The following is a 15061-nucleotide window of genomic DNA, read 5'->3' on the forward strand; positions in this document are numbered from 1 at the left end:
GGTATCCGACCACAACGGGCTAGAAAATATAGTTCACGGGAGGAATGACCGATGAGTTATTATCAACTATGGCGCCATTGTACTGAAGAAACCGAATCTGAGAAGATCCACAGTTGCAAAATCGGCAAAAATCGGACACTGACCGTGAAAATGGAGGACTTGTTGGCCGATAGAATGGTCTAAACAATTATCATATTCGGGAACTGGGATAGTTCACATACACTTTTGAGTTACTTTTGAAAACACCGTTGAATATGAAGAAGTGATTGACTCACCTCCAACAGACAAGATATCGTCATCACCTGCGCGGTTGTCCAACCACTACTAGCATATGGTGACATTTCGCAGAGCCTAGTCTATTTGTCACGAGGAAACCCCGGGTGTATACTGGGTATTCTAGCTTCTCACCTATTCGGAAAGCTTCTCGGAAAAAAACCCATAGCAATAAAATGTCAACAATTATATGGATGTGATATCGATATACGGAAAAGCAGAAAAAAAACGATAATGTTTTTCGATGGAATGTTTACTGTTGCCGAAACATCTGCTTGCAAGCCTTCCTGTGACATATAATCGCTAGAACTAATTATTGACTGTTTCAAAATACATTATTCGCCAATCTTATTTGCCAAAATACGTTTAATAACTTCTATATGTATATAAATATTGAATCCCTTTCTTTCCAATAAACCGTAAATCACCAAAACGCAATTACCTGACTAACAAATGTCATGGTTATTATTGAGCAGTGTTAAATGAGTATATGTCGGTTTGAAGAGTGCACCAAACGGATATTTTCATTGCTGTTTCTTTTTTTTTCTTTATTCTAACTAATATTTTTGCCAAATTTTCTTGCCAAATGACTAGGGATTGAAAGGTTCCTGCTTCCAAAAAATGTAATTATTACTTCTATCATTTGGTGTAATTACTTATCGGTATTCTTGTTTATCAACGTTCCCGTTTTGAAACTAATGACGTGAACGCAGGAAAAAGTTGAATTTAACTTGAACACCGTAAACCGATAGCAGTTTAGGTGGAGATCGCGTTTTACCGAACTATTAGAAACTACGGGTCATCACATGTTGGATGGAAATTAGGATATCGTCAGTACTCCTTCTAGGATAAATAGTTGCTAAAACATCATGCGATTGTTTTTCGTTAATTGACTGGATATCAAATAAGCTACAAGAGAACACATTCTCTAAACTACGGAAAAATATATTTTCAATCTGAGAATATTCAGCGAAGATGGTCACACGAATGTGGAAGCATCATCGCGGAATTTCGTGAAAACTCAGCAATTCTGAATTCAGGCTAATACTTGGTTGAATATTTCTCTCCTTTTCAATAGACTAACTTAAATACCTATGGTTCTATCGAGAATACTTTCTAATAGGGACATATGCTTCAGAAGCAATATTCTGATAAATCGCTAGGAAACGTTACTGAAGAGCAACTTTGTAGGAATATATATTTTTGTTTGTTTGTTCGTAATGCAAAAGTCTTCAGTGGAATTGATCGAAAAGTGATAACACTAATGTTTATAAGATTCGATAACTAGAATTTTTGAATTGTTTGCTTTTTTCTCGCACATGCCAATATATTCCAAAGGTGCAAGCATGGTGAACAGTTTGGGTGCGGAACGTTTGATATATCCGTTCCTTTCCGTTCGGCATGCATTTTTTTTTCTTTATATATAACTTGATGTACAGACTCTACTGGTAATAATAATTCACTTGGGATGTAATGTTTCACAATTACTTTTTCGATCTATGTTATAACATTTGAAAATGATCTAATCATATAGTTTTTGTTTTGTTTTCATGCACGAGGTGTTTGTGTGTGTTTGTTTTTTTTTATTTGCAATGATTTGTTCGAGACGAGAAAACGGATAGCGACCACAAGTCTCTTTGGTTGTTGCTTGTTTTGGATTTGGTCCTGTACACTGTCGCTCACATTCAACACCTATGTGGTTTTGTTTGTTTTCAATCGCAAGGTATCCAAGGTGTTTTAAATCGTTTTGAAAACTTATATTATATTACGAAACAAGGAGAACTGTAAATACACTAAAACGTAAGATATGAACACTGATATAAATGCACACGTGTATGATTATTGCACCGAAACTGCTGAATCTATTAAATGTAACTGAACCGCATTGTGTCGAATGTTATACGTTGATTATCCTATCCATGTTTTCATAATCCGGATCCGTATTCCTGCTCTATCAAATAAGTTCAAGCAGATTACATGATGTTACGTCGAAATACAGCAATTCCAAATGAAATCGTCCTAAAAATGCAGATTTTAAAAACTTGTATTTTTGATTCCAATGAAGGTGTGTTTGGGTTGGAGGAAATATGAGTTTTTCACAGCAATTGGGAATTTTTTGACTCAAGTAACTTTTGAAAAGGGCGTATCGATATTAGTAAGAGAAATCTTTGATAATTTATACCTCAAAAACTATGAGTCGTACCGAAATAATGTCTTAGAAAGAGTTATAGAGTATTGAATATGAAAAAAATGTACACTGAGAAAAAAATTAGTACTCTTTTTTTTTATTTACAAAATAAAAATTAAATTTGCAATATCCAAAATACATATTTTTTATTTATTTTTTTTTTCATACAAAATAGAAGTCATGCAGAAAATTTCAAAAATAGGCCCAAGATGGTAAAACCATTTTTGACGAACTTTGTGGAACATCGAATTTTTAGGAATTTTCGAAACTTCGAATTTTTGTGTGTTAACAATCATTTTTAGCCATAAATTATGAATCTTGATGTGATTTAAAACAAAAAAGGTTCAAAAATAGTTTTACCATCTTGGGCCCATTTTTTAAATTTTCTGCATGACTTCTATTTTGTATGAAAAAATAAAAAAAATATGTATATTGCAAATTGAATTTTTATTTTGTAAATAAAAAAAAGAGTACTAATTTTTTTTCTCAGTGTACATTTTTTTAATATTTAACCATCAATACTCTATAACTCTTTCTAAGACACTTTTTCGGTACGACTCATAGTTTTTGAGGTATAAATTATCAAAGATTTCTCTCACTCAAATCGATACGCCCTTTTCAAAAGTTACGCTTGAGTCAAAAAATTCCCAATTGCTGTAGAAAACTCATATTTCCTCTAACTCAAACGGAATACACACTTTCATTCGAATCAAAAATACTCATGTTTTGTCATTTGTCGATTTCATTTGGAATTACTCAATATCATTGTACAAGAAGCCCAAAACAACGTGTTTTTAAATGTAGAACATTTTGAATCTGTTATTTGTTTTTGTTGCCTCCAGAAGAATAAACATAACTGGTTTTTTGACGTAGGACTACGTCTAACCGGAATATATAGGGGGTGAAATGGAAATCTAGGCACTGAACAAGCAGGAAAAAATGCAAGATTTGGAACGCTTATAACTCGAGCATTTCTCAATAGATCGCAAAGGTTTTTGCATCAATTGATAGGAAATTTATCTACGCATCTATCATAACGAATAACATTTCATTTTTCTTGAGATAAATAACTGAATAATTGATATTTATCAAGCATTGTCAAAATGCACTATGTGCCTATTTTTGATTGGTCCATTTTGTGCTCCTCAAATCGAACCGACCAAAACGGGCAACCAGAGCAGCAGCGAAATAGAATGAAGCACGATTGGAAAGGAAAAAGAAAAAAATGAACGGAAAATCACACATGCGTAATTCTCGAGCCAGCAAAATCCCCGCTCCGCTGCCGTAACGATCATTCTCATTCAAACCGTACACCACATCGGTTCGCATCACAACACATCAACAAACCTACCCAAGCAGCCATGTCTGGACATGGTAAAGGAGGAAAAGTGAAGGGAAAGGCAAAATCCCGCTCGAACCGCGTTGATCTGGAGTTCCCCGCAAGGGTAGCTAGGCCGAGCGCGTTAGTACCAGTGCACCAGTCCACCTAGCCGGCGTTATATAGTTTCGGCCGCCGAAGTGATCGAGTTGGCTGGCAAAGCTGCTCGCGACGATAAGAAATAACGCATTCAGAACAGAACACATTCAGTTCGGTGGACATCAAGACAACAACAGGCAGTTGCAGCGAGTGGCAAGTGGCAAACGCAATCGCAAAACGGCATCAGGTAGCAGAAGAAAAAAGTTTGTTCTTTATACAAACTGCTTTGGTGGCAAATCCAGAACAAGGCGGCATCGAGGGCGTTCGAAATGGTTTTTTTCAAAACCACGAGTACTAAGTTTTCTAATTTGGTACCATTCCATAAAACAAGGCGCTTTTCAGGGCCATTAAACCTTCCAAAAAAGTGTTTAGGAAATACAGTTCAATGCTTTCTAAAACATTATCCAAAATAATAAAAAACAAATTGATTTTTTCATAATTTGTTTGCCAGGATCTAATGAGTATGTGAATTTGGCAGTTGTTCTGAGCTTATTGATAGTTGGGGACTTTCCTGATTATTCAATTTTCACCAATTCTTAAATTGTTTCCAGATTGAAAGTACAGTAATTTACAATTAGTTCGACATTTAGCTAATTGGACGGACATGTGATGTGATGAAATATCTTGTTTTCTTTCAAACCGTAAACCCGTGTGGTTGTACGGCATCGGCATCGTGGACGTAACAAAGGAGGACAAGTTAAGGGAAAGGCAAAGTCTCACTCGAACCATGCAAGTCTCCAGTTCCCTGTTGGTCGCATTCACTGATTGCTCCGCAAGGGTAACTAGGCCGAACGGATTGGTGCCGGAGCACCAGTATACCTAACAGCGATTATAGAGTTTCGGCCGTCGGAGTGCTCGAGTTGGCTTGCAAAGCTGCTCACGACAATCAGAAAACCCGCATCAAGAACAGAGCAGCTTCGGTTCGGCGCTCATCAAGGCAACAATTAGTTTCAGTGAGTGGCAAAGTGTTTCTCCGGCACGTCGCATTAAATGTAATTTACTGAACAACATGTCACAAGCTGGATGGGAAGAAATTTTCCAACTGTGAAAGCTGTGGCGAGTGGCAAACGCAATAGCTAAACAGGAAGGTTTAACCGAACAAGATGGGAATATCGAGTGATAACAAAAACACAACACCAAAGGTTCTTTTCAGAACCATCAACATATTCATGAAGAGTAAACAGTAAACTAATCCATTTTTAAGGTAGATAGGTAGGTATTCACGTAGGAGAAGAAAATAAAACAATATATTTAAAATATATATTTAACAAAAGCTGTCCCCTTTGTATAGTCCTACGTCACTCCGATTATGTCCCTGACATTACCCACCCGTCTTTTTTATCAGGAAACCGAATTGCCCAGAATGATGCCCTTGTATTCTTCCAATTTGGTTTCTATGATTTAGAAAATGCCGTACGATCGAATCCACTGATGTCGCCTTTAACACCTTGAACCGTTCGGTCCTAGTGAGTGACACTGCATTTTCTGTCTGGTTTGGGCACATAGTGAATTTTTCTTTTGGACAGCGTGGTTACTGTGAACAACAATAACAAAGGTAGAAAATTATTTTTAGGAAAGTTCACAGGGATCGACGAGGGCAAGACGGAAAGTTCATTGTCGGTCTCCTAGCTTGGTCGGGGGTCTAAGGTGTTAATATACCTATTGTTCTTGGAATGGGTGAGCAGTGGTTCACAGAATTGGCCTCCTCGTTTGAATTTGAATCCATATTTTTGCTGAACTCACACTTGGATAATTTTTGTTTCTATTCAGACCACATCATGAATGGAACATACGAAGGGCAAACGCACAATTCCTCACGGATGATATTTTGTACTGATTTGTGGAATGTGGGATCAGGTGTCTACCTTAAACAAATAAGTCTGAAACATGTATTTTACTGTATATTTCAATGTTTTTGACGTGAGATTGCGCATTTTGGAAACAAATAAATATAAAACGGTTATCAATTTTTTTTGTTCGGGTCGTTTTCGAAAAGCGATAGGAAAACCAATTGTCCTCATTTAGCAGGACATGTCCTGATTTTGAGATGCTTTTGGGGCGAATCAATTTTTCAATTTTGTTGGCGAATCACAATTCATTTTTTTCTGTATTTCGGGAACATATTGGGGTACAAATTGAAAAACAAAAAATCTGCCGCATCGCGAAAATTATCTAATTTCAAGCGCTCATTGCGGCATTTGCTGATGGATTTACGAGATATTTGCATCAATCGATTTAGGCACTCCCCAATAATTTAATACAACGAAGTAACATATATATTTTATGAAACCACGGCAAGTGTCATGAGACTCTGCATATTGAATGTTTACCCAGCGCGGTGCGTGCGAACTTCGACGTTTTGAAAAAAAAAAAAAAAAAATGCCGTTTTTGTATGCGACACATGTTTATTGTTACACGAAAATGGCTTCGGAAATAATCATTTTGACGATTCCGTTACTAAAATTATGAGTGATATTAAAGAGCTTAAATGTTCGGTTGAATTGGCCAATAACTTTGAGCTTAAAGTCAAAGAGACAGTACGGGCGGAAATTGGAAGTTTGATTAAAAACAACACGGATGTGAGCGCAAATGCAGAGGAAACACCTCAGCGGTAAAATTTGCGTTCAAATCTAAAAAAAACCCCGTCGTGACGATCCAAACCAGAATGAAAATGCAACTCCACTAAGTTTTGCTGCGGTATTGAAAGACGAAAACAACAATTGAAAATGTAGCTAATGTTGACAATATCACTAAAAAGAAAACTTTGACCAGGGAAAAAATCTTAATCATAAAACCGAAAACTACACAGGAATCTGACATAACTAGAAAATTTTTAAAAGAAGATGTCAATCCCAAGGGATTGAATATAAATGGACTGCGAAACGGTAAGAATGGTACTGTTGTTGTCTCTGCTTCAGACAAAACCTCAATTGAGTTGATCAAGGTTAATGTTGAGAAAAAATTGGGTCAGGACTATGAGGTTAAAATACCAGAAGCGCTGAAACCGACGATTAAAATAACTGGATTTAGTGAAGAGTTATATGAAAATGATTTAAAATTAACGTTGATGAAGCAAACCCCTTTGTTAGAGAAAAATTAACATTTTCAAGTGAAGAAAATCTACTGTAACGATGCTTTGAAATACAATCAATATAGTGCGATTATAGAAGTCGAAGGAGACACGTATATCAAATTGATGGAAGCCAAATCAGTATTCTGTGGCTTCGAAAAATGTCTGGTAATCGATGGGTTGAAGATTTTGAGATGTTTTTGTTACGAATATTGTCATAAGATTGCAAATCAGAAGTTAGTGTATGCCCGAAATGCGGTAAAAATCACCAATTTAAAGATTGTAACTCTGAAGAAATTCAATGCTCGAATTGTACAAATATTAAAAAGGAACGAAGAATGGGCATAGATACTAAACATTTTGGAATGGCTCCAGGGTCTAATTTTGGTTCTAGGTAAGGTAGCTATGGAAGGAAGGTTCAAGTTGGTCAAGGAGTATAATAGTTGGTTAGCTCTCAGTACAAGGGGTACATCTTCGCGGCCTTTGAGACTAAGCCTTCGCACAGCCTTAGTAACTACACAGACCGTCAAATAATGCTTGAACGGTAGCTGGTCACATTCGGCCATCACTGCAGAGGTAGGACTTGTTATGAACACTCCGGAAGCAGTTCTGAAAATTTTGTTGTACATCGGACGTAGCTTCTTATCAACATAATTTCCTCTGCTGAGAAGGCCAGTGCCATAGAACATTTTGGATAGAATCCAGCAGTTGACGAATTGCATGATAGATGTTCTATGGGCACAGGGAACTCTAGATGCAATCGTTCTGATTATTTGGATGCGTTTAACCGAAGTACTTCTCACATAGTCTATGTGGTGAGACACTGTTCTGAATATTCCGTACTCTATTTATACGACTATGGGAGTAAGTCATTTGAATAGCGCAATTTTTGTTTGGGTAACGTCTTGAATATTCGCTATAAACAACTACGCTTTGTATAGCGGGTTCATTTCTATTCGTTCCTGTCTCGCTTGTTTTTGTTTGTGATTGTTATTTTGTGCTGTTTTCACCGCTAGTGTTGTTTATTATGTGTTGTGCAAATAATGTTTTATGAGGTCTTGTTCCTGGTGAATGATGAGAGCCGACGAATATTCTTATGTATACGGGTACAGATTTTGATTGGAGGTTTCAAGTGTGTGTTTTGTAGTTAGTAAATCATGTATGTAGTTTGAAAATAGTGTGTTTAGCAATTGATTGATGTGTGTGTTTTTCCTTTAATTGTTCGGCCTGAGCCGTAACAAGTAGTATCTGCATTTTGTCATTTTGTTGAAACAGAAGATTGGAATCCACAATGAACCAGTACAGGTAAATCTGATTTGGAAAAGCATATCCAAACACCAAAACTTTGCAAGAATATTCAATTGGAATCCGCTTCCAAATCCATGCTGAATTATGTGTGTGTGTGTGTGTGTGTAAAAATCACATCGCTTGGAAAACTCTGGCTGCAGAAGGAACTCTTGCATCATAAAAGCTCGGAAACTGCCCAAATTTTCCTAATATTTCCTATAGTATTTTCACCGGATGGATCGTCCGAAATGAATAGATTTAAGTATTTTGTTTTCTCGAAGTGCAAACCACATACAACGTGTGTTGATTCATTTATATCTCAAAAGAATGACAACGGTTTGCTCTCAGTCGTAGCTGTGGGAGGTGTTCGGATTTTCAACTCCGATCAGATGGTATCCCTACTCATACATCATGTTCTTTGTTGGTAATATTTGAATAGCCATAAAAACAGTTTGTTGCTAAGTCGTTTCTTGCTGTATTCATGAGATTTGGGTACTGATCGATGTGTACAGTACGTAACAATTTACTGAAACATAGAAAATTGTTATTTTTCAACAGTTAATTTGTTAAAATAGCGTCGAAATCAGAGCTTCCATCTTGACGAGATGATACGAGCAACCCGGATGCTTCAGAGCATATTGGGTGATTCCTCGCTTTTAGGTGCTACACATTTTGGCGATCCTGTCAGACTGCTGAATTCTAAGCAAGGCTCCAGGCACACCTCGAACCATACTCAAAACTGGTTGCAGGAATATTTGCTGTTCTAGGCGAAGGATATCTGGTCGCCATCCAGCCTCGATCCTCATCCGCTGGACTACTCAGTATGACGCGTCATGAAGTCCAAGGCCTGTTCTAAATGACGTCCGAGTACGGCAAACCTCATGAAGTCCAAGGCCTGTTCTAAATGACGTCCGAGTACGGCAAACCTCAGACAAACATTGATCCGTATTGGAGAGAAATGGATATAGGCTACATTATTAGGATCTGGCGTGCGTTCCGGAAGCGTGTTGAGGCCGTAATGGTTCACAATATGATTCTTTACTTGTATCCAAATAACATTCTGCTGTTACTCTGTTTGCTCGTTTTGATCGGACCCATTTGAGGAGCACAAATTGGACCAATCAGAACGAGGCACAAAAGGCGTTTGAACAATGCTTGACATTTCACAATGATTCAATTGTTTCTCACAAAAAAAATGAAATGTTATTCACTGTAATAAATGCGTAGAAATATTTCCTATCAATTGATGTAGCCATCTTTACGATCAATTGAGAAAAGCTCGAGTTATAAGCGTTCGAAATCTTTCATTTTTTCTTCCATTTTCAGTGCCTAGATTTTCATTTTTTGACATTTTGACATTGCTCAATAGTGCAAACATTATCACGCATACGGTAATAGAGTGTGAAATGTTTATGGCGGTGGCAAAAAAAATCTCGAAAAATTGTCCATGAGGCAGATGAAACATAACTGAAAACAGTATATTTTCATTACACGCACTGCGCGCTAACCGTAAACAAGAGAGAAATAACACTTAGTTGAGGGTGTAAGAAAAAGAAATATCGATCCAAGATCAATACACCATGGATCGATAGAACAATAAATGTCAAAAAAACAAAATTGATCAAGGTAGGAAGGTAGGAAGGTGGACGGAGGAATAACATTCATCCATTGTGACTTTATTTTACATAAAATGGGTAAACCTGAAGCACACTTATAAACACTGAATGAATCTTGGTAAATTCAAATACAAAACTGGAAGCCTTTCGGATTCGACTGTTTGGCTGTATCGAGAAAAAAAACGGGTAGAATCCAGTTTAAACTGGAACGATGTTGTTGATACTGGGTTTATTACTACTAAAATGCATCCATGTCATAATTAATGTAGACATAATCCAAAAATTTGCCAACACTGACGAGCTCTCATCTCTCTCAATTGCAACTGTTGTTGAGATGAGAGTTCTTTGCAACTGAGAGAGATGAGAGTTCTTCGAACGCGAAGTCAGCGTGAGTGAGCAATAGGTTCATTATCGGAGAATGGGAGGAAAAACAAAAACAGATCAACGATCATGGATGTACAAAAGCTTTGAAGTTTAGGGTAGAGAAGATGAACCTAACTAAACGGCAGAAAGAGGATAACGCTAAATGATAAAGCCTAAAGTGCGTGGGTTTGGACTTTAGGTAAAAGTTGAACAATCAAGAATGAAGGAATAAGCAATTCATTTAAGAGACATAGATGTTGGACATGATATAAGAACATAAAGAATTAAAATAGAATATTTGAATCTGGACACACTTTCACTTCACTTTTTCACTAACTGATTTGCTAGTGCTCATGACTGAAACATAACTGAAATGTGAGTAGGATTTTTCTATATACATTAAAGGGTAAAAACTCAGGTGCAATATAGAATCCGTTCCTCATGCAAGGAAAAAATATAGTTTAATTAGCTGATTCCTAAAATTTGCTTAAAATCTTTTTTTTGATATTTTGATTTCTTGATAATACTTATTAGTTGGCTATATTGAAGAAGTCTCATGAGTCGTATGGAAGGAATGTTTAGGGAACATTCTATATTTGGGATCATTGGTGCTTTCCTACGATGAATGGGATATTGTTATATTTTTGTGCAAGCTTTATTGTGTAAATATCCCTCATGCTTTTCTTCCCTTCCAACGTTAATTTAGTAATACGTATCAAACTAATCAGAAACAACGATAGTCTGATTTTATAGATCTTTTTCAGTCATGCATTGTTGAAATGGAGTTGGATCCGTAGCGCTCATAGCGTACGATTCTGGAATGTTTCGACAGAAGATTGTTGGGGACATAATGCTCTTTCAGTTGTATAAGTTTTGTTCGAAGTCCAGAATAAGAAACATTGATTTATAAATCGTGAAATTGTGGAGCTCGACTAGCTCCATCTACCGGTTACCGCCAGTACTGTTCTCAAAAGATTCGGATCGAGGAAATATTTCCAGCAAGTTTAGGTTCATTTTCTCTGATTAGACAACTCCTGAGCTAGCCATCTATAGATAAAACTCTCAAGGTGTTTGTGTACAAATAAGACTTAGGACCAGGGCTTCGCATAGTCATAGTCAACTGAGGATAGTCAGTTGACTATCTGACTGACTATATCCATAGCCAGTTAGTAACGACTTTTGGCTTCTTCACGCAGTTTCTCCGCCAAAACGACTGAACAGTCAGTCGGGCGTTTAGCTGCTATTTCCCTCTACCGACTCGACTATATCATTTCATTCTTCCCAGTCAAATTGTCCTCATTGCATTTTGAAGTGACTTCCCCCAAAACGAATTCGTTCCTCTCTTTCTCTCTCCCATGTACATGTGCATCGAGATGGAAAATGAAAGGTGATAAGATTTTTAAATCTGTGACGTCACAGATTTTGTTTATGTATGTTATTTCTCTTATAATAGACCACTACATAGGAAAAGTGTTGTTATTGAAAGTGAAAACAAGCAGATGAAATGAACGAACTAGTTTTTTTTCTTAAATCATTGCTAGCGTTCAAAATCATAATGACCCATCTGACATTTTAGCAGAAACTGAAATTTCAGTATTATTGAGGTGTTCTAAACTTAATTTCAATTCAATTTTACTTCTCGTTACGTCGACCAAAAACTTAAATGAACAAAGTCAGAGTCACAGAATCTTTTGTTTCTTCGACGGAGAAACATTTGACAGTGCTCAGTTAAAATAACCACTAACTGGACTAGTTCACCAGTCATCCTCGCTAGTCAACGCTAGTTAATTCATTTTCTAGTCAAGTCACTTTTTGTTGTGGGCACCTGCCGAAGCAGTTCTAGTCGAAGCGAAGCTGCTGAGAGTAGAGTCGGTCCTCATTTTTCACATTCGAAGATTTCGGGCCCTGCTTAGGACTCGAAGATCTACGAGAGTTTGGTCAGATTTGACTAACTGTTGCTGCAGTCGAGTGCTACTTCTGTATTATTATGAGAACCGGGAGTATTTCATCACAATAAACCCCAATCGACCCAGTTCAACAACCAAATGTGAAGAAGACAATAGAAAAGAATAGTGAGCTGACTCGGAATGCTACACAGATGAAAAATTGACGAAACAAAATGGTCACTCAGTTTGGCTACAAGAGTATCCAAGAAAATCAAAATAACGTGTCCCACGAGGCCCAACGCAATCCATGCCCCAACAGTCTTTCAAATGGTCTAAAATTTATTGCTCTGTTTTGTTGTTCTTGAATTTTGTATTCTAATCCTTTTCAATTTTTTTACTTATTATTTCATTGAACAAGGAATGTAAAAGTTCAAATTTTTAGCATTCATTTAACCCGTAAATGAACAAATATCGTTTAAATAGATTCAGGCAAACAAATTATTAAATCCTACAAAAACTACTCCGACATAAATTCCGCCATTAATTTTCATCTTAGCTATAATCCCACGCTGCTGTGAGAAACAAAAAAAAATGATTGGGCTAATAAAACCTACAGGACATTACATACCCTGAGATTGAAAACTATCCTTCGCTGAATGTTAATGCTTGACTGTCGTCGTTAATGAGATACTTAGTTCCGGTTAGTAATTCGATCCCTATGTCTCTCATCCCTTCGTTACCAATGAACGGTATACAAAAAAACCCTCCTTCCGCTAACAGTCTACGTAAAATTCTATAATTAATATACATAATTTATTACTATACTAAACAACGCTTTTGTTTTTTCTTTTGTTCAATTTATCCTCCAATCAAAACTTTGACGGTTTGCTACCCGTGCAATCTGTTCAACAATGACTCTTCAGAGAATTACATACTTGAGCTAACGGGGACCCGCAAATGAGCGTGGCTCCTGCTGCTGCTGTTGTTGCTGTTGCTGCTGGTGGTGCGGATGTCTGCTGCCGGCCTCGCCGCCACACCCCGTTCGGCTGGTGGAGGGCCGACTATCGGGCCCCCGCGGCTGCGGCTGCTGGACATCGCTATATCACTTGAGATCGATGACAGTCGACGGGTTGAGGAACTGCTCCCGCTGGGATTCCTCCATCGAGGAGAGGGTCTTTGTGATGGAACTTATCTTCTCCCGGCTCCCCTTCCGAGAGAGGCCCCCGTTCAGTGGTTCCGGGAGGCAAACCCGTGCGTACAGCCACACCCGCAGACAGTACAAGCAGTAGCAGAGGAAGTGGACGACGAAGACGAAAAATACCCCCAGCGTGCAAACCACAATCGATTTGCCCGGTTTCTGCCAATCCAGCATTCGGTAGATGCTCGGCTCGTTATGTCTGCAAGGAAATAAAGCGAAAAGATAAGATTTTGGGCCATTTCGGGAGATGGTAAAGGGGGGATGAGCTTGGTGACAGGAGGTAGGAAATGTGTTATCAAAAATCTTCTCCATTGGATGGTTTGCTGAACAGAAGCATAGACTGTAAGTAAATACTTTATAACAGAGTAACGGCCGTATCGGCGAATATTGAAAGAACTGATGACCTTCTCTTGTCCCTTTCTTCCAGAAAGGATTACCGCAGTATGCTAATCCAATCCGATGCAGACCGCAAATGAATATTATATGTGTACTAGGCTGCCATCTATATTGGCGAACAATTTGGCAGAACGATTGAATGAGTGTCCCAATATTTGACGATTTATCTCTGATAAATTATTTTAATCGATTTCTGTTTTGCGAGCATTTTCACCGCTTGGAAAAATAGTCTATCGTTTTTATTGCCAGCTAAATTGAGCCAACCACATTCAATTTGAAATCATAATCAATGTGATAGGTTGATTCATAGTACCATTTGCATTGCAATTGATATGTCAATTGGATTATTAATTTTAACAGTGCGATTTATTATTTTGGTATATACTACATAGGCTGAAAAGTCCCAAGATTTTTAATGAATGGTTTTTTGGGCAAAGCTGTATTTATTCCTCAACATAGTTTCCCTCGAGGGCAATACACTTGGTATAGTGATTTTCCATCATTTCGATTTCCTTTCTGTAGTACGAAACGTCTAAGTGATCGAACTATGCCTCAGTGCCACTCTGCAGACTGTCTATTGGACTCAGAAGTGTGGTAATGGGCCCACGTTTCATTCATTGTCACAAAACGTCGAAAAAAGTCCACTCGATTACGCTTCTACAACGCCATGAATCATCAACGCGCCGCTGTGTTTTATCGACGGTCAGCAAACGCGGCACCCATCGCGCGGATAGCTTTTTCATGTCCAAATTGTCGTACAAAATGTATCCCACTTGTTCTTCTGAAATGCCTATGGCCTCAGGTAATTCGCGTAACTTCACTTCACTATCGTGCAAAACGAGTCGATGCACTTGTTTTACGATTTCTGAATTCGTAGCCTCTTTTGGCCTTCCAGAGTGAGATGCATCTACGGTCCTTGTACGGCTTATTTTAAATTCACCAAACCACCAATAAACTGTTGTTCTCGAAGGAGCAGAAGTGAAATAACATTTCGTCAACCACTGCTTTGATTGTTCAGGAGTTTTTCCCATCAAAAAACAGTGTTTGATCAAAATACGATATTCCTCTTTTTCCATTTTATATACGAAAGCTCAGGTAGTGACGTCTAAACAACTGTAGTTTGTGAACAAATAAACGAAATGTCACACATAAGCTAGAGATAGATGAGCCTGTCGAAATGAATCTTGTTCATTTTAAGTGGCGCCATCTGTTGAAACATTCCGGAACTTTTCAGCCCATGTAGTATAATCTGTTTCACTTCAATTCTGACCTAGCCAATAGCACAAACTGACTCGATGTTGTGAATT

The 15061-nt window shown here is 37.7% G+C and overlaps 1 protein-coding gene across 6 annotated transcripts in view; it reads right to left on the bottom strand.

The window, feature by feature from the left end:
- Window positions 1-521: 521 nt before the first annotated feature.
- The window catches only part of LOC129775305 (protein rolling stone), a 239195-nt gene continuing 224655 nt past the window's right edge, over window positions 522-15061 (bottom strand). For 5 of the 6 annotated variants that reach the window (XR_008742922.1, XR_008742924.1, XR_008742923.1 and 2 more), the window contains exons 7-8: window positions 9222-13557; window positions 522-9173 (exon numbers count right to left, since the gene is read on the bottom strand). Coding sequence is in view for 1 of the 6 variants with exons in the window: in XM_055779885.1 (XP_055635860.1) it covers window positions 13263-13557 (295 nt within the window). In the remaining 5 variants the exon portion in view is untranslated. Of the gene's footprint in view, window positions 13558-15061 lie in introns of all 6 variants that reach the window. The other variant, XM_055779885.1, reaches the window with a different exon arrangement.

The sequence above is a fragment of the Toxorhynchites rutilus genome, chromosome 3, assembly GCF_029784135.1.
Source record: "Toxorhynchites rutilus septentrionalis strain SRP chromosome 3, ASM2978413v1, whole genome shotgun sequence".
In the NCBI taxonomy this organism is placed as follows: domain Eukaryota; kingdom Metazoa; phylum Arthropoda; class Insecta; order Diptera; family Culicidae; genus Toxorhynchites; species Toxorhynchites rutilus.